The sequence below is a fragment of the Botryllus schlosseri genome, chromosome 2, assembly GCF_051294905.1.
Source record: "Botryllus schlosseri isolate E-star chromosome 2, Bs_hap1, whole genome shotgun sequence".
Taxonomy (NCBI): Eukaryota; Metazoa; Chordata; class Ascidiacea; order Stolidobranchia; family Styelidae; genus Botryllus; species Botryllus schlosseri.
The window spans coordinates 35,266,031-35,289,386 of NC_137237.1; the positions used below are offsets into that span (position 1 = coordinate 35,266,031).

General features: G+C 38.7%; 1 protein-coding gene across 2 annotated transcripts in view; it reads left to right on the forward strand.

The window, feature by feature from the left end:
• The first annotated feature begins 4,834 nt into the window (after positions 1-4,834).
• The window catches only part of LOC145458402 (uncharacterized), a 91,404-nt gene continuing 72,882 nt past the window's right edge, over positions 4,835-23,356 (forward strand). For both annotated transcript variants that reach the window (XM_080336773.1, XM_080336764.1), the window contains exons 1-7: positions 4,835-12,779; positions 12,840-13,207; positions 14,520-14,696; positions 17,197-17,263; positions 17,328-17,410; positions 17,839-18,580; positions 21,664-21,861. In XM_080336773.1, the coding sequence (XP_080192899.1) occupies positions 11,438-12,779; positions 12,840-13,207; positions 14,520-14,696; positions 17,197-17,263; positions 17,328-17,410; positions 17,839-18,580; positions 21,664-21,861 (2,977 nt within the window). In that variant the 5' untranslated portion in view covers positions 4,835-11,437. The remainder of the gene's footprint in view (positions 12,780-12,839; positions 13,208-14,519; positions 14,697-17,196; positions 17,264-17,327; positions 17,411-17,838; positions 18,581-21,663; positions 21,862-23,356) is intronic.

Sequence of the window (23,356 nt, forward strand, 5' to 3'; positions counted from 1 at the left end):
TCAAGTTACACCTGTAATCCACCATTATGTGACAATTCCCTCTCCCGTAGTAGCTCTCTCCCACTCCTCTAAGATTTTGTGACTGACATCGCCAAGGTTTTGCAGGAAAGTAATCCATAGGATTTTTAAGACATTTTATGTTTATACTCTGCTCATGTCTTTCATCCATTCTATGTTGAACATTTATTTCACGAGGTCTTGACGTTCTTCAGCATTTCTGTTGCCAAGAAGCCGCTGGCAACTTGAGGTGGCCAGTTTCTAATTACTTCTACCATTTTCAGAGTATACTTCGGCAGAATTTGTAGTACTTTAATAGTACTTTCGCTAATGGTTATGTTTCAAACTACTTACAATTACGTTTGGACTTTTTTATGCAGAAATACTTACTTCTTAGAATTTTGATTGTTTAAATACAGAGAAATTTTAAGATAAGCTTGTTTCTCTTATATAAGTGAAAATATCTTAAAAACAACATCAGAGGTCGCCTACTCCGGTATTCAGGCGAAATCATCGTTCTATACCGGTAAGTATTTTCGAAAATTCTTCAATGGAAAGCAAAAACTAAATTCCAATCCTCGCATAGATTTTAAAATGGTAGTAAACTCTCTGTCAAGCATGATGGGCCACAAAGACGGAACTGCATCTACCCGACAATGTTACAGTTGTTTACAATTTAAACCAGTGGTGCCAAACATACGGTTCGTCAGACCATTTCATCCGGCAAGCGATGTAATACTGATTAATTGAAAAATGCTTGTATTTTCCCGCACAATTTCTTTCAGGATTTGAAATATATCGTAAGAAATACCTTCAAGTAAATAATCTCTAAATATAATCAAATTTTTACATAGTGTTCGCTCACGTTATTTCCAAGCGAGGGCAGTGTTCACTAGGGTTGTCCAAAATTTGGAAAATCTCAAAAAGTCTCCGTGATTGTGTCTCATTCTATATATTATTGATAAAAAACAACAATTAGCTTGAAAGAAGCTTGCAGGAAAGCCGTTAAGATTTCGGACAAAGCGTTTGAAAGTAGCTGCTCAAGAATGGGCGTGCCACTGACTATAGAACGGCGTGAAGACTAGTAATCAAATAACCACGGCTCTTGATTGGCTAATCGGCTATGCTTCAATGACCACGGCAGCAGCAGCTTGCTGATTAGGTGTTCAAGAAGTCTGCTACCGGCGGGGATTCTGAGTGCGCATTGTTAGTAGTTTGGCAGGTGATGATTTAAGATCAATTCAGGACATGTTGAGGTACGAAATACATGATGAACAAACAACACCTGCTTCACAGAAGCTTTTACAGCATGACTGCTTTATTGTGAAGGAAACGACTGAAGCCTACATGTCGTGTTTTCATCGAGAGAAAGCGAAGGCGCTTATGCAAGTGTTGATCGAATTCACCGTTTCAGTACGGATCCACCATCAGTGAATATAAATATATAAAGCTTAACAATGACACTATACTTTGTGTGATCTTAATGGGCTGAAGCTGTAGTATATAGGTGACGTTTTGAATGCTCTAGGGATCGGCGGAATCAGCCGGTTATGCTTGGCACTTATCAGAAGCCTACAATAAATTGAATGCACTTGTAGGCGTTGTTAAAGTCCTTAATGATAACGCAGAAAAGAGGTGGTAATGTACGCACACTCGCACAGGCTGTGCTGGATATGGCATGTCAAAGTCCTTATTGATCCCGCAGAAAAAGAGGTGTAAAGAAAAGCACAGACTATGCTGCTTATAGTATCCAGCATAGTTTGAATATCATATTCAACAACAAAGGCTATTTCACCAAGCTATACACTTCCTGGAAGGCAGAGAACAAGGCAAGCTCCGTAGTCGGCCTATCCTGAATGTATTTTTATGTATTTATAAAACGTGTCTGTGAGTTAAAAGAGTTTAAAATGTATCATGCCTACCATTGTTTTGAATTATGACGGCAAATAAATATAATTTTTGTTAATCGATCGTCACTTTCTCATTGCCTAATATCAATACAGCCACCGAGCACCATGTATTAACAATATAATTCACTGCTTTCAATTTAGAAATACAATTATTACGTCGCAGAACATGGTTAAAATTTTTGACTCGGCCGCCTAGGCATTTTCTTCTTTCATTTGGCCCGCAGTAAAAATAGTAGGTGCCTAGCCCGTTTAATAAAACTAAGTATTTTGTTTGTGCTTGTAACAATCATACTATATTCAGCGGAGTGTTGGAATCAAGACACCACCTTTGAGTCACAATAAATTTGGAATCACTTGAAATACGGACTAGACTAGAGTCAAGTCAGATCATTTTGAAATTTTCACTTGTAAATTTCAAGTCAAGTCACAGACATTTTCAATGTTACTCTAATAAAAAAGGTATTCTCAAATATGCTAATCAAGTCTGCAAAATTTATCACAATTCTAAATGCGGTTTACTGCAGGCCTGTCAAGTTTTTTCGTATATTGGCATGCCATTTTACCGTTTACTCATGACACACCGAACATCTAGTAATTCTAAAATTCTAGTAGGAATAAGGATGAGCAAGACTTTAAGGCAGAGGGAATGCGTAGCTTCTAATTATTAAAAAAAGGAAACATAGGATATCAGCCATGCAATGCAACAGTTTCTGTTGAATTACCCAGTCAGTCGAAAGAATCGCTCTGAATGCTCCTCTTGAAAGCGCATCAACATCGTTGATAAAGTTGTCTTTTGGGATTTACTTTCAAGAAGAGAATAATACTTTGATCGCAAAGGTATATTGTAATTGTAACCATGCGAACAAAGATATAGATCGCTTGTTGACATGGATTTCGGTATTCAGGAATGAGCATAGAAATATAATTGGTCACTGGAATGTCCGACCACGAGATGTGATTAAATATGATATTGGTGTAATTCCAAACATTGTCTACATTTGGGTATGTCAGTGACTCGTAAGCTTTTTCCATTTTCACCAAACCCTTTCAAGAATTGTAAATATAAAAACGATGATTGCATGCCTAAACGGATCCCTAAAGTTTAAAAGCCTACATTAAACAGTAATTAGTCAGACTACACGCGAGCATCTAACACCCAACGCTAAGCCTGAGAATTCCCTGTTCTACATGCATGGTCGTAACATGACTGTGAAACAACCCGAAAATTTTACACCACTGGGCCTCCATAAGAGTATTGACGCTTGAAATTAAAGTTTGGTCGTACGTAAGTTCTTCACGCACGGAGGAATGTTACAAAATGCAGAGGTATACGCATAAGCATTTGTTTGATGTTTATTCAGCATTTTGATTTTAGCTCAATCTTCAATCCTTACCAACGCCACTTGACGGGGGTTTGGAACAAAGCAGCTACAGCCTTGATTACAAATTGTTGCATCAACTCCATGCGAAGTGAAGTCCATATTGGTACTGATTTTGTCACATTCCAGTGGTCCCATGTACCCGGTCAGACACGAGTTGATGTGCTCAGATAAATGATCCACAATTGTGAAAGCATGTATATTCTATGCAACAATATGGTTAGTTAGTCCGATGTTGCTGTTTTACACAATTCAGGTGAGCGGTATGTAGTAATTGGTGGTTCAAAATCATGATATAGGGCAACAATAATAATTTTCCTCCGCCTCTCCATAATTACTAACATTATGGTAATAGTTGAGATAGTAGTAATTATACTTTTCACAGCAATTGTACGGGAGATTGAAACCGTGATTGATATTGAGTGAACAATGTCTTGCGCACTACAACTAAATATCCTGTACACCGAAGTCTCAGCAAATTGATAGGACATTTTTAAAGAGTATCAAATTTCTCTAATAACGGGAACGCAATTGTATTCGAATACAGGAGGTATTCTTTTAAACTGATAGCTAGGCAAGAATACATATAAGACACATGCTTACACGACATGTCATACCAAATTGTCATCGCAGGTGTTCGTTTGAATCGGATAAGATTTCTTGCTAAAATAATACATTTTCGTGATGTAAGACAGGCATAAGGAGCCAATCAGCAATGTGGGAATTAAATGACACATTAGTTGACCAAGTTAAATTGCTGAATTAGTTTGTATCAGTGCCTTACGTTTCATAACAGGCGAGGCAGACGACATCCAAGTGACATTCACCAACATATGGAGCTAAAAAGGTAGATGAGTCAGTTGGCTACTCGATTATTTATCATCACATAACCACTCTACTTTTTATCCATTATTATTGATTATAGAGGTAGAGAAATCCATCACCCAGAAAATCTTTATATAGGATAGAATATAATGGATTGTTCCATATGAAATGGCATGACGGAAAAAAACATTCACGATTGTACGCATCATTTCCAATTACACTATACCATAAGAGTTACGACACAGTAAAGACCAACGTGATTTTCACGACAACGCAACTGCTCCCTGCAACTCGTAAAGACTTCAACAACGCAATGTATTTACGAATTTATAGTGTCACTGTGATTGTGGCTACGTGGGAAGAACGTCAGAGCGCTTGCAGGAACGCATAAATCAGCGTGTCCTTAGATTCATTAGAACACGCTCGGTGAAAAGCTCACCTGTAACTCATCCGCTCAAGATTGATGCGGAACAATCAAAGGCCATAAATTCTGCAACTGGCAGACACTTGTTGGATAATCCCGCATGTGCGAAAAATTATCGAGACGACAGATTTCGCATAGTCGGAAAGGGTCGTTCTCACTTTCATTTGCGTGCCTTGGAGTCGACTTTTATCAAAATACACCAGCCAAGGCTGTGTCAACAAAAAGAGTTCGTGTATCATCTAAATTTGTACATTGAACGCTCAAAATTTCATGCTGGTGACGTCATATTTTGTGCTACGATTGTTGATATACGCTATTCTTTTCAATTATCTACTAGTTGCTGACGATTACCCCTGACGAGTGTCAGCCGAAAATATTCGGGTTCATTCCAATATGAATATACTATTCAATTGTATATTGACGTTCTGTACCTCCAAGAAGCTGTTTAATTACACTATTAGGGTTTGGTACACTTAGAAATAATTGCATATGGATAAATAAAAGTGAAAGTTTTGAACCGGGTTTTACGAAAGTCTGAGTCGCGTTCCGGATTTCGGAGATCGCAGAAAGTAGGCTAAACGGATTTCACATGTAGTGTGGCAAAATGCCCACTATACCACTTTGGTAATAAATGGATAACTTCATATTTGTTGTTACCAGCACATTTCAATCTTTCTTTCCGGCAGTTAAATAATCTCATTCAGGTATCGACCGTTGTATTTGGCTGCGGTTGTAGCATGTATGCAGACACTTGACGTATCCACGCTGTGCATTGCGTTTATTCAGCACAGTAGTTTTGAAATAATTTTCCAAACCCTGCAAATGCTCAGTAGTTACTAGCTTAAGCCTTCTACAACTTCGCTAAATATTTTTGTATACGTTCATGACTTATCATAGTATCTATTACCATAATATGGGCCGTAATCAAATTTCGGCTAGACAAAACTTTCCAAAACTATTCGCTGATAAATATTTGTAGGTTTAGTGTTAGCGCAGAATCGTTAAAAAATTCGGCTCGATCGAATGGTTAATGGCAACTGTTGACTAGACGTATTTATTTGGGCCCAACCAATTATCATTAATGTGTGCTGCGATTGTACGAATCGTTAGCCTTACAGCAGGGGTGTCAAACTCAAATTGCTCGCGGGCCGGACCAGTCAACTGATTCCAAATTGTTACCTCTTGTTCTTGATTTTCATTTGGATACTTGATCATCAAGCATATATAGATAATGGATCATAGGATTTTAAAGTGGCAAGTCGCAACACATTTATTCGCGAACAATAGAATTGACAAAAATACGACGATTGGCTAGTTGAATACAGTTAAGAAGCGCTAAAACGGAGACGTCAACTACGATATACATTAGCATATTTTATTCTCCCTTTGATTTAGTCGTAATCTGGCTCTAGCCCTGCATATGCGGTATGATATTTAATTTGAGACGCAGAAGTTGGAAATTGGTTTATTAATATTAAGCCGCGAGTCCGGTCTCTCTCATGTCTGGGGATCTATTGGGTCGAAAGTGACACAGCAGTGCGACAATAGATATTTCAATTATACATTTATGCAACTAATATATTTTCCATTTCCATGTAAACGGCATATAACGGTTCCGCATTGGCGTTTTCGCTTCTGTAATAACTACCTTGGTCCATATTTGTATAAAACTTCTTGTAAATTTTGTCCTCTAGAAATAGGATGTCAATTTCATCAACTTGTTACTAGTGGTAACTACAAAAAAACCACGGTACCGTAACTGGGTTAGAATGTTATTATGTTAACTGTTAGAATGGGGCCTGTCAACATGCAACTATTTCCTGCAAATATCTAAACATTTGTTACAAATGTGCTGGAAAACATAAGAATTTTTTGATCTACTCAGAATTGATTCGCGGGCGGGATGAGATCGTCTGGCGGGCCGGATGCGGCCCGCGGGCCGTATGTTTGACACCCCTGCCTCACAATCGTTGTGGCAGATTTATCTCACCTTGTATTGTTTCAATGATTTGCGATTGTACTTACAAAGCCTATTTTCACATTCGTGTAGATTTTGTTTCGGGTTTTGACGAGAAGAGTGGTTCTCATCTGGTGTTCCCTGAGTCAGTCTCGATGTTTCCTTATGGACACACGCATACCAAACTCATATACATATGATTTTTGTTGACTCGCCCAATCTGGTTATCATTGTTTGAAGGCAATTATGCCGGATTGGTAGTCGAACTGTGACTGTTTTGGCGATACGTCGTGTGCAATGGCGTACTTAGTGGAGGTGGAAATTGAAACCCCGTCCTTCTGATATGCTAATTATATCTCCAATATTTACAAATGGCTTTGGAAGTAAGAAATTGATATCCCACCGTTACGCTTCGACAGAACAATGGCGACACTTTTATAGGTGAATGCTGTAAATCCATGGGTGAAAAAGTCCGTGTTTGCCAGTACAGGGTGTAAATCAGGTTGACGTCACTGCCAGGTAATGAAAACAAACCATATATCTCCAATCTCCATACGAATTTGTGTATTTGACTCATTTATACCCGTTGAAATGAGTGTTAAAGCACAAAATGGTTCCATAAAGTGCCGTTTACACTATTTACACCCATGCTGATGGATTTTTGTAGGCTGACACCTCTTAACTGGTGTCTCAGGGTGACAGCAGAAGTCACACTGATTTGCAATAAATATTCATTATATTGTTCAGATTTGCTTAAAAATCATAGTGGTAATGTTTATCCTTTTAACACTCACTGTTGATCTATTGATCTATTGACCCTCCATTGCCTAAATATACCAGTTACAGAATATATTCTCTCCTGCGAATTATTTCTCTAGATCTATCTGTTACTTTTTCCGATCGTTTCATTTAATATATACTGAGCGTGGCGCAAATGACCATCATCGGTTGAAAGCGCCACTTTTTTCCATAATAATAAAAACTCACAGTTAATGCACACTTCATTTTGTTAACATGTTGTTGTTGTTTGAGGTATTCGTGGTGTTTGTCGACTACTATGGTCATTTACACCAGGCCAATTTTCTTCATTTATATTCCGATGTTGCCGACTTGTAGCAGGGCCACTTCTACGCTTTGTATAAAACACCGATCACGCGGATGAGGTGGCGCGGAGGTGCCTAGATAACCTTCAACACTTGGGCAGGGATCCTGGAGTCGACCTCGATCAGACTCGAACTCGCAACTCATTGGTGTTGCAGCTGTGGATTATACCACTACGCTATCTCGCCACTTCAGAGTGAACATGTAATCTATCGTAATTATTGATCAGAGAAATTGTTCCCTCAGGTTACTAACAAGTTAGAACCACTGGAATTTAACAATGTTTTTATTGAACGAATCGATGCGATAAATCGGTGATCGGCGAATCGATTTCATTGGTACCATTTGAAATAAATTCCGAGCTCATATCACCATCAAATAGTGAAAACTGGCCTGTGATTCAACCCAAATATGATTGAGCCTATTTGATGAGGCATATTACTTTGTCCTCTTACCTGTGCTGTTTCACTGTAATTCCTTGTTCCACCATTGAATCTAATCACGCCAGTAACCTCGAACATTTGAAGACATTTGCTGGACTGGAGAAAATCTGGATGTACACGCACTTCCTTTTTGCCAACATGGCATTGGAAAAGGGGTCGGGGGATTATAAGATTTGTTTATGATGGATTGCGTGATCGCAAGTGAGGCTTGTATTCACTGGGCCTAACCTCTCCTTTATCCAGGGTTGTAATGACTCGAGTCATGACTCGACTCGACTTGAGTCCGACTCGAGTCACGTTTTTCAGATGACTCGACTTGACTCGAGTCATTTTCTCAAATTACGGAAATGACTTGACTCGACTCGACTCGAGTCAATTTGTGTATTGACTCGACTTGGACTCGAGTCATTGCGCATGACTCGAACCAAGTCATATGACTCGAGACTCAGACGGCCAAGACCGACCTTTCATTGTAATTTCGAGGAATAGTAAAGTAATCGCACTATTTGGATTTCGTCTATTGGTACTGGTACTTGAAAATGCGCCCAGAAACTTCTAAAAATGACGAAAATTAGTATATTATAAATGCGAACCTTTCGATATCACCAAACAGGGTTACAAAAAGTGGATTTAACAAGCCTTTAACTGGAAACTGGGCAGTCAACACAATGACTTTGAATCGACTCGAGTCATAATACCATGACTCGGACTCGACCCTCTGCTCGGGGACTTGGACTCGGACTTAACTCGGTGGTGAATTGAAAATGACTCGACTTGACTCGAGTCAAAACTATAAAACTGAGATTGACTTGTGACTCGGAGCATTGTGACTTGGTTACAACCCTGCCTTTATCCCTATTCCTGAACTGGCATGCAAATTGTCTAATTTGCCAATATATATATGACTTGTTGCCAGTATAGTGGACGCTAACTGTCTCACGTGAATTTCCATGGCAATAACACCACAATGGCCTTCTCTGAGGCAGAAAAGAGTATATAAACTACATATATTCAAAAATTGGGACATGGCATTTTTACGATTCAGTATATTTTTATTCATGTTTACCAATCGCGCAAAGTGCTTACATCGTAGGTATCCTATACAACTTCTCAGCATTGCTCTTTGACTATACTACGGGTCTCATAATATGGGGTAGGGCGCCACACCATGATATTTTCTAAAACGTGCAGTTCGATTAAACAGGATTATTATCACCTTTCCATACTAATAGTATCATTTTCATCCCATGATGCGGACAAATGCTTATTCTGTCGAAAATTGAATACCTCATGGTATGAATCAATATGAAACAAGCTCGGCACCTTTCGCATAGCTCAATTTGTACCTTTTGACAATCCATACGAACGAATTACGATCGTTTTCTCAACTACTTACTTACTTGAGTATATTTAAAGTCAGTCAATTCTACTTCTACTTCAAGTAGTTTTAAGTTGCTTATGGAAGAATTACTTCTACTCATACTTGAGTAGATTTTTCAGTCACTACTTCTACTTCTACTTGAGTAGCTTTCTTGACTACTTTGGCCACCTCTGTGCACTACACGTTCACCTTCGCAACTGCACGATTAACACTACAACAGGGCTAGGCATAGCCTGTGTATCTATAAAACAAAACAGTTATTCATTTGATAATAACGCAAACGCGTCAGAAGCATTACCGAAATTTTATAAGCTGTTCACAATTCAGTGTTCATCCACAATAACCAATGTGTCAACAGTACAGGTGGAATCAGTTGTGCCGATTTGTAAAACAGTATAGAAATGTGAATCCGTATGCAGCGATCTGCTGATAAATTCGCAGATTCTGCTTTTAGTCTAACTTCAGGACGTACAATGTCGATAGCATCAGGTCCATGATACCTTTGAATACGTGTCAGAAAATGTGTTTAACGTGTTACTGTCTGTACCATGTTACTTGCCTTCTTCACGTTTTTCTTTTTGTGAAGACCCGCACCTCAACATAACTCATTGTTTTCCTAACCGTTTAAATAACTCGGTTGCTTTCTTTAGCACAACATCTCATAATTTGATTAATCGTGCCTATGTACAAAATTTCGCCGTTTAGATTGTATTGAACAACGTTCATAATGAGTTGTGACCGAGGTTATAAATGAGCTGTACCTATCTGCGCAATGTACACATACTTTAGAGCACGAATTTACCTAGCACATGCACCGACTAAGAGGTTTGACCGAGTACATTATTTAAAGTAATACAGTTACTGTAGTTCACAATCGTTATCGGAATGAAGTCATTTCAGCTCTTATTCAATGGTGTGTTCAGCAATCCAAATATTTCAAAAATGCGTGTGCCCCGAGTAAAACTGTAACTTACCAGTACCATGGTGAAACAATTTTAATTACATCGCTGCAGTAATTCGACTTTTACGACGCGTTATATCGCAACGGCCCGTGGCTATAGTTTACCCATTCCAGTACTATACGCTGTCGGTTTGCGAAGTCGATAGCGTATTGTGTCACTGCGCTGCGATTGTCGGATTTTTAGTCAACAATGAGTGAGGAAAGTTCGTCTGCGCTTCAAATAATAATTTATTCTCTGCGTTGCCTACTTAACATTCCTCGTTAGTTGAGGGGGTTCGAAAACAGGGCGACAATGGCATTCAATTAATACTAATTGTTAAAAATTCTGTTCAGTTTATGATGAGTCGTACTATGATAAAGATATGACATGGTCTATCTTTCCCCACCTGTACATCATCTCTCCTCTCGCTCTATATTTCGGACCAATGAATGAATAAATTCTATGATTTTGGGTTTAAAAATCTTTAAAGTCAAGTCAATCATGAACATCGATAGAAAATTCACATAATTATTGGTGGTTTAATCATTGAAGGTTTCACAGCTGTATTTTACTCACCCTGACGACAGGTGCGATGAGACTTCACATGGTGACTATATTGGATATTAGAGCTACTCGACTGACGTATCGCTGTCTTAACGTGGACCTTTTTAGGGTTAAATAAGGACCTTATCTGTCTCAGGATTTACTTACTTTACTAGCAAAACAAAATCCATTATTGTTGATTGCAGCTGCAGAATTATTTTCCAACTGCTGCCCGTGAAAACCTTCACTGCATTACAATCAAATATATAAAACTCACAAGAATATGTCAATTCTCCAACTACAACTGTCACCAATAAAACAAGAAATGGATTTTGCGCTTGCAAATACCGTTTAATCTGATTTTGTATATGGTTGTATCGTAATACATTTGTATGACAGTAAATTATGTCGTGAGAGGTACCACGGTCGCAATACAATTTTTAACTTCGGTCACCGGAACTTTGCTAAAAGTTGTTGAGTGACCATATAGTACCATAAGCGCCTAAGTATTCTTCTGACCGGCTTTTAACAGTAATATGTTTCATGAACTCTTTTCCATAGTTAGAGTTTTCAATATGGCGTCTCACAGTAAAATAAAAGGACGTCAAACTCAGAATCCTGATGTGATAGGGAAAAACAACGTCTATGGCATAACAGAAAAGCAATATTCAACTCCTCTATTGATCAATAAGGTCAAAATACGAGATTCCCTCTCCGATCAGCTAATCGAAGGCACCCGACTTTTGCAACTTATTTCTGCTGGCCAAAACAAGAGACGTATGGGCACAAGTTATCACGTATGTGTCACGGGAAAGGATGGGTCCGGACGGAGCACAGTCCTGGCAGCGTTACTCGCAGATATTAAAGTAAAACGATCCCAGACATTGTTCAGTGGTATTGCAGCAGTTATTTCGATTAGTTGTGGCAATACACGAATAAAAAGGCAAAGAGGAATAGTTGATTCCATATTTGGTGATATTGGAAACTCAGGAATACAGTACTTCAAATCAAAGGGCACTTTTCGGATTGACATACTATCTGTAGGTAAAATGAAGAAATGGATGGACGAGAATTCCCCAAAGATTTGCTTTGTGTTCGATGATCTTGATCGGATCCTCGTGCAATCGACGGCCAATAGAAAGAGCGTTTCCATTGACACGCTGACTCAAATCATCTCGGGAAAAAAATATCCGGGGTGCATTATCGTAACTTCTTGTCATCAAGATAATATAGATTTGATATTGCAGATAGAAAATGTTATCGTTACAAGACGTTTTTGTACGCTTGGCTTATCATCAGCCACAGTTCAATCCATCGCAAATGAAGCACTCAATGAAGAAGTCTGTAGAACAGCTTTTCTCAAAATGACACCCTACACCACAGCGTTATGCGAAAATCCTATGCTTTTGTATTACACCATTGAGGGACTTGCAAATAATGCAAAAAGCTCGCCACGCGGAATGTCAGGCATATTTATGAACCTTTTAGATACGGTGAGAAAAACGAACTATATTAGCGATTTCCAAAAATTCATGAAGCTATGTTATGACACTAGAAAGACTGGCAAGACTTCATTCACCAAAGCTGACCTTGTGAAAGTTGGAATGACTTCTTCTGATACAAGGGCATTACAACTTGATTCTCTTTTCATAACTAAAAAAATCAAGTTTGGGGACAACGTCACGCTGACTTTTTGTCATCCTATTATTCTTGATGGATTCGTTGCACTATACCTCTACAGTAAAAGTAAATGGGAGACAACGGATGAATATGAAACAGTTATCGACGATATCAACTTCATTGGAGCCTGGAAAATGTTGAGTGGATTTGTTTCGGAAGAGCGTAATAAAGCACTATTATGTGATCTGATCTCTACGGGTAAATTTCTTGCGATTCGAGTCGTGTGGAGGATTCCTGTATTTCACCGTTTATTTTCAGACCCGGCGAAAAAGCAACAACTTAGTATCGAATACGACTTCAAGAGAAAATATATATTAAAACTCAGTGGAATACTACTAAGACGTTGGCTCGAAAATATCAGTGGTATCGACGATCAGCTTCATGGCCTGCATTTGCTGTCAGAGTCTGACATTACTGGATATAATGATCTAACTGAAGGATTAGAAACCTTCCTGATGAAATCAGACAAAAACATTAAATTTAATCGGAGTGACGCGAGCGCTCTCGCTGTTTACATTTGTTTTCCTGATAAGATGAAGCAACTGAACCTTGACAATTGTAACCTTTCGTTAGATTTCCTGAATACCTTGAATGAAGACCTGGGTAAATTAAAGGGAAGTGTAAAGGTAACACAGTTTTAATTTACGCCTTAGGCTTGTTTAGTATGTGATAAGCGCAGTAACATTATTATTGCTTAGAATTGTCTACATTCCAATAGCAGTTTCCCAATGAATTTGACAATTTATACCGACTTGCTTTTATGGGATCAAGGCAACAACATAAACCCGGGGTGGGCAGATCTTTGAACTCGCGGGCCGCATTCAACATTTGAATCCATTCGCGGTCCGCTCTATTAAGGATTATTGGGAATATAAACCAAAATGCAACATTGGTATTTCATTATAAAGTGAGGACATGGAGATTATATCGTCGTATCACAAAACGCAACCAGGACGCTAACAAACCTAATGGATAGTTTGATGGCATAGAAGGTTACGACGGTTGATGAGAGATTTTTAAATATGAAATTCATACTAAATACAGATTAATAACCATTAATCGGATGTAAATAGAGCGGAGTGCGACAATTTTTTTTTAGTTGGGCTCAGCTTCGCACCTCCATTCAGATGCTTTCACGTCCCCAAAGCGGATGCACTTCTCAGTTTGAGAACCACTGCATTATAATTCTCATGGTGAAATGTACTGAGAAAAGTTTAATCAAGTCCCTGCATTAGTTCGATTATTATTGCGCATTTTATCAATTTTTTTTTTGATAAGTTTCTTTAGACTCTCACGGGCCGTACAGAATGATGCTGCGGGCCGCATGCGGCCCGCGGGCTTTAGTTTGCCCACCCCTGAGATATACATTAAGTATTAACAGTGTCGTTTGTATCACTTACAATATGAAATATTGAATAAAAATATTGAATCCAGAATGACTCCGCTAGCTAATGCATAATATTTTCATTTGCCGTTGTCGAACGTCAATGCAATATTTCTCTAGAATATTTCTCTAGAATGGTTAGGTTGAATAAATAAATGCTGTTCACCACATCCGTCCATTAGCGTAGAACTGCAATGAATTGGTGAGGCTTTATTTCCGAAGGTACAAGATTCACCATGAGAGTATTATTAATATTATTAATAATAATAATAATATTTGCACAACACGGTGGCCCTTATCGCTTTTTCAGGCTATCGTGTGGCCATCGTGGTCTCTGCTGCCGACTTGTAGCACGGCTCACTTTATGTCTGGGCTTTTCAATACACTACGGTAGTAGTGAGATCGGCGTTGAGGAGCCCATTTCCATTGGTGTCGTGACTTAGTGCGGAACCAACTGCGCCACCGCTCCCACCCGCTTCTCCAAATAGAGATATATACTGCGATGTATACTGTATAAATATATTTTTATTTCATAATAGTTGGATTTATTACAGATTGATACTGCGACCTTTACTGAACGCTGTGGGATTAAAGAAGTGAAGGACAAAGATGTTCAATTTATCGAACATTTCCTGAAATATGTATCAAATTTCTGTGATTTAACCGGCTGGAAATTTACCGAAGACCATGTCTCCCGTATACAAGTTGCACTGGATGAGATTAAGAAACCAGTAAGAGATCTGGTTATAAATCTACATTATATATTGGATGGGACAGACTCTTATTTGAATCTTCAAACAATGTAGGGATAATGAAAAATAAATATTGTTGCAACGAATGTCATTGTAAGCTTTTGTGTAAAGGGGCAAGGAGTATACGATACGTTATACTATGACCAGGGCTGTGAAGTCGGAGTCGGTGGAGTCGGAGTCGGAGTTTGGCTAATTTTCGTCTGATCGAGTCGGAGTCGGAGTCGTGCAAACTATAGTGGCTGGAGTCGGAGTAGTGGAAAGAATACGGACCGGAATCGGAGTCGGAGTTCGTGAAAGAACTCTGACTCCGACTCCAACTTCTTTATCAGGAAAACAATTGCTTTCAAAGGATTTTCAATATAATTTTTATGTACCACCAATCACTGATATTAGTAACGATACAGATCAGGGGTGGCCAACCCGTGACCCACAGGCCGAATGTGGCCGCGAGAAGTTTTTGTGGGGCCTTCGAGATAATTCTCGGAATTGGTTATAACATCAGGTAAAATTGCAAGGCCAACCAAAATTTGATTAGCCTGACCGCGAAATTGGATGATGACTAAAACAGCAGTTCTGACGCATTGACGTAACCAGGGGCCAGACACATTTATCCCAGACCGTGTATGATCAAAAAGTAGAACATTTCGTAGCAGATTTTTTTGTGTTGAAATTTTTCGTAGCACTTCACATGATCTATTGTTACTGGATTTCATGCATTCAACATTGGATCCCCCTCCTGAAAATTATAAATAGCCTACTTGTAATCTACAGAATTAAATCTAACTATATTCACAATTAGGAGATAACATGCAACTTCGCTTGTGCGCTCGATGCGAGATCGTCGGCGATGAAACATTTGCACAAAATGATCGAAGCATGTTCACCGAAACCGTCGATATTGCTATGTCTAAACGCCGAATAATATCGTCCTTGCCAAATGAACCCAGTGTTATACAGAGGTGACCCTTAATATATGTAAGTAACATTTATATTGATAGAACTCATTCATACCTTTGAAAAAATTTCGCGCTTTGCGTGACCAGGGCATGACTGCACACTGCACAGTTGCACACGGAGTTTTCATGACATAGTTGTTATCAATTTTAAATCGTAGTAATATAAGTCTTGTTTTTAATGTTACCGAATTCGGTTGGCTCCTATCGGACGACTAAAAAAAGGTGTAACATTCCAGTTGCCCGCGCAATGATTCGTAAACATCATGAGGTCCTTTGGCCGAGAAGGTATGCCACCCCTGATGTAGATAAAATTGGAAATTATTTGCAAATTACAATTCAGTTGCATAGAGAAATATTATCACAAAATGCATCTTCGCGATGCAGTCAGAAATTGATGAAATTTTTGGAATTATACCATGAAGCTGTGACATAGTAAATACATCGTCTGGTTTTGAACAATTGTAAAATTGATGTGAATATAACGCTGCTTGCCACTTGACAAAATGCTATTTGACTAATTCCTAAATTTCGTTTATGACCAATGTCTATTAGTAGTGAGAGTGTGTGCGTGCTTGTAATCAGTACAGTATGTAATATGAAAATTAGTAAGTTGAATGTCTGTAGTTGCTGACTCATTCACAAGAGCACTTCGATTGCTTTACCTACATTTTAATTATACAGGATTTGATATATGTCATGTTTGAATGCTTCATACATATTAGAATATTAGAGAGTCCATGTTATAAAAACATATAAAATATGAAAAAGGAAGGATATTTAGAAAGGCATTCTTTCATGTTAATTACATAATGAATAATTCGAGCTGTGCCACAATGAAACAATTTTGCATGCCATTGTTAAGCATATGTTTGCATATGTTTAATGGTTATATGATAGTCATTTAACCGTCAGTGTGGCATATAATTTTATAAGTAGATTGGTAATACTGTTGGAATCGGAGTTGGAGTCGAAGTCGGTACGTTTAAAGACTCAGGAGTCGGAGTCCGTATATTGAAAATGTGTGGAGTAGGAGTCGGTGGCAAAATTTAGCGACTCCACGGGACTGACTATGACTATTGATATTTCTTTTTGACTTCGGTAAAAATCTGATGGGTTTACTTATCTCATCAGTTAACATTGTCTTGTTAATAATTGAATTGGTAATAATTGGTGCCACTATTTCAGTGGTTCTCAACCTGGAGGGCGCGCCACCCTTGGGGAGGGGAGGGGGGCATGAAACATCTTAAGGGGGCGCGAAGAAGCGGTCAACTGAGAAAATTTTGGCGCTCTCGTGATTCACCTCCAATTCACGTGTGTTTCTCTATATCTAGACTGAATTTCATGATTTTTAATTATCTCATCAACAGTCGTAACCTTCCATTCCATCAAACAATCTGATGGGTTTGCTAGCATCCCGGTTGGATTTTGGGATATGACGATAAGGGGGACGCAAAATTTTTCACTATCATTAAGGGGGACGTGTCTAAAAAAGTTGAGAAACACTGCACTATTTTCACTCACAGAAATTGAAAGTGCAGATCGATGATGGGATAATACTTACAGCGCGGCGAAACTGGCGCCAAACGTCTGGTAATGAGCTTTTAATTCAGTTCGTACGATAGATAGTCACAGTAAATATTTTAAAACGTTCCAGAGTCAACCATGACTGGGAGAGGTGGAATCTCTGAGCTGCGAAAAGTGAATATTCAAAAGAATTCATTGCCCAACGGAACTAAGGTAAAATGTAGGTTTACTGGTATTTAACAGTAAATTGCATTATCAGAATATATTTTAGTGTGGTTCAAACCGGAAAATATTATTAGTTACGACGTCTTGTATACATCGCCTTTGTAGTATCTTTATGGTAAACACAAACCTGTAGACGTTACATATTTCAGTCATATTTAAACGGGTAGATACGAATCCCAATCGGCTATAATGATGCATTGGGCAATGTGAAGTTAAAATGCAATGAATTATGCCCGTAACCTATTATAGGTAAAAAAAAAAATTCGTTTTTCTATTTTTCCGGGTGACAAACCAAAGAAGTTTCCGTTTTAATTACCAAGAAAAATTTGAAATAATGTTGTTCGCATTCACATCAAGTATGGCCAGGCTACCTATCAATCTTATGTAGTGTTTAGGTATATTTTCCTTTTCTACAGATTACGTTGGAACGGATGAATCAAATGCCGCACGATTTAAAAATGGATTCGGGCCTGCCTATCACACCAGCTATACGTGTGAATTTAGATGGTGACCATCAAGTGCCACAACACTTTTGGATGACCATGACCATGCCAACTTATCAAAGATACAACGTCAATGACACGGCTAGAATTCTTTTCATCGCTGACGAATCAGACATTTGGGAAGATATAGGGGAAACAGATGCAAAAAAAGAAATTACATATCGTTGCACGAGGACCGATGGAACCTTTCGAGTTTTTTGTGATGTCAATTTTGAATCCACAATTTTTCGGATGGGCGGTACGTTGTGGGCGAAGAAAACCAAGTTGATATTGACATTTCAGCAAAATCACCCACTTTGCCGAAGCGAAGTCGAAGAAGTAATGACAAAGTACGGCTACCAAGTCGTTACTGACCTGTTCAATGTCACAGCCGTTAAACTGGAGGATGTCATCAGTGTAACTATGAAGATAACGAATCCATCAGATGTATCATTCGATGAAAAGAACAGAGTGACTACGAGATTTCGACTGACCAAACGGTTTCTTGAATGGGGTTCGTTTTTCACGTCAAAGACATACAAATTAAAATCAAGCAGCTGTCAAGAATGCCGGGTGAAAATCTCCTACGAGGTATGCAAAAACAAGAAAACAATCGATCGGAGAGTCGACGTTGATCGAGAACGAAAAGTAACTTTCAGAGATCAGGATATTTCAAGTAAGTTACTTCGTGATTCATAACTTCCAAATACGGTAAATACGATTCTACTGACTGAAATTCGAAACTATTCTGGAAATTTCATGACGGTAATACAACAATATTACAAAATTGTTAACTGTATTGCTACTCCTTATGTAACCTTACAACGTTAATATTTATCTCTCATATATAAATTGCTTTTTATAAAGATCTACAGAATTAAATCCGCTCTGTCGTTCCGGATTTTAAAATTCACTCGTATCAGTCAGAGACCGAGCACAATTGAAAACAGTGATAGCGCATCATTGTCCCGATCTCAAAATTTACGATTACTGGTATCAATTAAATTGGCACACTGAATTATCTTCCTCTGCGGCTCGCATTTGTACTACTACTGGCTGTTCGGATTGCGAGGATGGGACTACTCTGCGACGAATGCTGACCATTTCAACGACCGAGCATACGAAAATATGAAGGTTTGCCCAATCAGCGGCGGTCATCTTTGGCGACGGCTTGTCGCCGCCCATCTTTTCGACACAGCATTTTCTCACCGCTATTTTGGCCAGAGCTTTACGTCTTCGTGTGTCCCGACGTACAAGGGGTTGACCTAGAAATTAATGTGTGTCATAGACCCGCACCCGTTGGTTTGGATTTGAATAATATAGTATTTACGGTGAGCACCACGATAATTAATAAATAAAGTGTTGGTCACCGTAAGTACTATTTTATTCATAATCCAAATTTTTCGACGACCATAACTCCGCTTCTACTGGTTGGAATTGAACCAAATTTGGTAAACATCGTTTCTATACACAACGTAACACTTTCATGGGGTGAACAGAAACTTTTCAAATTTTTTTCTATTTATTTTTATGTAATAAATATAAACTTTCTTCTCCTGCAGCAATGCGGCTTCTGGTTGCAATTGAACCAAATTTGGTGTGTGGGCTTAAATTAGGTAGCCAGTACGATTTGAGAAAAAAATTCATTTTTGTAGAGCCCTATTGCACACCTCTACACTAAAGCATTCCACCGGTCTTCGACGGTGAGTTCCAGATATATTGATTATAGTACCCAAAACCGATACTTTGGATATGTAAACCTAACCCCCTGAAAATCGCGCAATGCGCGAAGAAATTGAAAATTGTTAACACATATTACATACGTAATAACTGTTCGCTCTGGTGCTATGGCGACCAAAAATTCGACCCTTTGGGATCCATACTTTAAGAGAGGAGTTCTTATGGGATTTGTCGCGACCTGGGTATAAATTCGGGTCGCGACCGCACTACGGCAATGTTTTAATATCCATGTAATATTTCTTGCAATTGCGATTCTCGCATTCCACTGTAAATATGTTATGTTAATACATGTTAAAGGTCACTGTGTTGCGTACTAGCCTACAGAAACGACAAACGTGGTTACGAGTATATTGCTTGATGATCAAAATGTACCGAACATTGTATTATATAAATTTGTTGGACGTTATCATTAGATTTGTCCGACATTGTTTGTCTGGAAAGCTCTAAATGACGTGGGTATTATTCGGACGTGATAAGATCGAGGGAAAAGCGGGGTCTAACTATCGCACAGCGATTTATTTTGAACACGCCCAATTTTTAGAAATGTATCTTCAAGTTTAATTGTAATTTTGAATGAACTGTACTCCCACTACCGTCTATCAATGTGCACTACCGACCACCGTCCCCTCTATGTGGCCATGCCCGTCAAACCTAAGCATATACTGAAAGTAAAAATGTATCCCTTTCAAATCGTGAAGCTTAGGTCGTAAGATTCAACTAAAAGTCTGATTTGGGTCGCGGTATAAAACGTATGAGAGCACTGCCTGAGAGCCCTTAAAGGCGAACAATTAGCATTTACAGTAACTTGCCAATGTGATTTTATAACTATAATAATGGTATTTACTACTTTTTCCGTACCTCGTGCTAATCGAGCCGTTATAATAATCGGATGATAGTTCAGAGATAGGAAACCGAACGTCAATTTGACGTCATTTTTCGAGCACGTCGCAGGCTCAGACGTACTAGTGCACTGTATAGGCCTACCGGCCACACACTCGCTTTCAAACCAGAATTTTGATCTCATAATAATTATAGTGCGGCGGTAGTCAAACAAGTTTTTACAATTGCGTCGAAACCACTAAGGTTAGGGAGCGATCGCACTTGAATTTCCTATTTGGTTTATTTGAATTATTCCACGTCGAAAAAGTAAAAATTATTTGCGCTTTTCATCCGCACTCATCCGGATTTTCATCTGCCTCATAGACACCACGCTCAGCATCCGCACTGCAATATTTTCATTTGCACAAGTGCGTACCATCCCGCAGATTGAGAAGAACTGTATTAACATATTGAAACATAATAAAAATGTCCGGTCTCCAGACACCTCCAAATCGCAAATTAGGCCTACTGTGGAAGCTAGTTTCGTTGCGTACAATGATATCGAGTGGAAACAATACAAGAAGAAGCACATATTAATTAGAATCACCCATTGTTGGTGTAACAATCCGACAGTCGCATTTACGGGCACAGCCACATAGAGAGGACGGTGATAGACGGTAGTGGGAGTACCGTTCATTCAAAATTACAATTAATGTTTCAGATTCATTTCTAAAAATTAGGCGTGTTCAAAATAAATCGCTGTGCGGTAGTTAGGTACCGCTTTTCCCTCCCTCTACCCTGTCCGAATAATACCCGCACCATTTGGAGCTTTCCAGACAATCAATGTCGGACAAATCTAATGATACCGTCCATCAAATTTATATAATACAATGTTCGGTACATTTTCATCATCAAGTAATATACTCGTAACCACTTTTCTCGTCTCTGTAGGCTAGTACCCAACACAGTAAACTTTGACATGTATTAACATAACATATTCACAGTGGAACGCGAGAATCGCAAAGAAGGTTTTTTATTGCAAGAAATATTACATGGATATTAAAACATTGCCGTAGTGCGGTCGCGACCCAAATTCATACCCGGGTCGCGATAAATCGCCTAAAAACTCCTTTCTTAAAGTATGGATCCCACACGATCTTTGAGATATTCGGAATACCAATGCAACCAAGCTCTTTTTAGGTTCAGACATGTGCGACGAATGCAGCTTCACTGAAGAATTATTAACGCGATTTTCTGATTCCGCGGAGTTCAATGAATTTGCGAGATCTGTAGATGGGCTGCGTATTGATCGAAATCAACATGGGAGAATTCAAAAAAAATATTCGACTGATGGAGAACGGCAAATCGCAATGCTCAATTATTGGCGATCGAACAACGGTATGAGAATTAGCTTCCTCAATGCATTGCAAGTATTTTGATACTTGTCTTGTATCCGTGCTGGTGACACTTCAAATGCTATTCGCTATGCCATAAGGGCCTAAGTCTTGTAGATGGAAATATCTCTCCAATATCGTGGTAATTGAACCTAATATCAATTCAATTCGATCGTCACTCGAAATCGCGGGTAAACTCGACAGCAGTTTGTGGTCAAGTTCGATAACCGTTTATTAATAGCAACCATTTATTAAATTCGATACCTTAATTATGAGAATTCGTGTGATCAAAAGGAACGACTTGACTTGACTAGGCCCTACAGAAATGTGGATTGACTCGTGACCCGCAGTAAAATTTGCGAGTCAATTTCAAGTCATCAAGTACACAGTGTCGAACAAATCACCGAATCTTAACTATGTTAGGATTGTTCGCGATACGCCGGTTTCACTAGTGAGAAAACCCAGCCTTTCACTGATTGCACTTATCACTGGACCATAATTGTAGCAACGTATCCCTGTTTCTTAGGCCGCTCGGTGCTCACATTGCGCAGTGATCCCTTTACCAACCCTCTTGTATAGTTTGAATCGAACGAATTAAGTTTATGCTGTTATATTCCCCTGGATCTGTAGATAGTAGCGTATTGTACCACATTACCATATTAATTTGTATCTACTTCTCGAGGCTTTGTATGCGTTCCCCAAGTTTAGCTGATAATACCAAATTGTAGCATGCAGTTATACAGTTACTCAGCTGTTTTATTAGCAGTTCCAGATGTGCGTGAACGATACGTCTTCTTGCATGTATATTTAACACTATAAATTGTTTATTTCAAGATAAATGACCAATTAATCTGTCTTTCACACAACTAGCAAAATTTAATGACTTTAAACCATCACTAATATTTCGAAGATTCAATTTGACATGGATTGTGACTTGACTAGTGACTTGACTTGACTTGATTCAAGTCACCTTCGAAAATCGATTGACTTGACTTGACTTGACTCGAGTCACAATGTCCAATGACTCGAGATGACTCGTTATTCGAAGGTAGGGACTTGATCCCAACACTGTTGTGTGGTAGGCTACCCGTCGGTAATAGTAAAACCAATAATTCTAAGGTTTTCTGACACTAAGTCGAATTCGTGAATGTGGATAACACGATAAGACATACCTGGGAAAATCAAATAGCTGTACATTTGTTCTTTGCAGTGTGTCATGCATTTAACTTGAATGAAAAACTTTAAAAATTAAAATACGAATTTACTCTACATAGACGCGTATACTTTATGTCGGCGCCTAAATGATATTATATGCATAGCATCACTCACAGCTTATAGCTGTATCGAAGTACATAGATTAATAAATCATCCTAATGGCTAATAGGTATTTCATTGTTGAGAATCGCCAAACGCAAACAATTGTGAAGTTTACTGGTGCTACTGAAAGAAAATGAATTTATATGTCCCCACCTTTATTATATATGGAAGTGTTGGGATCA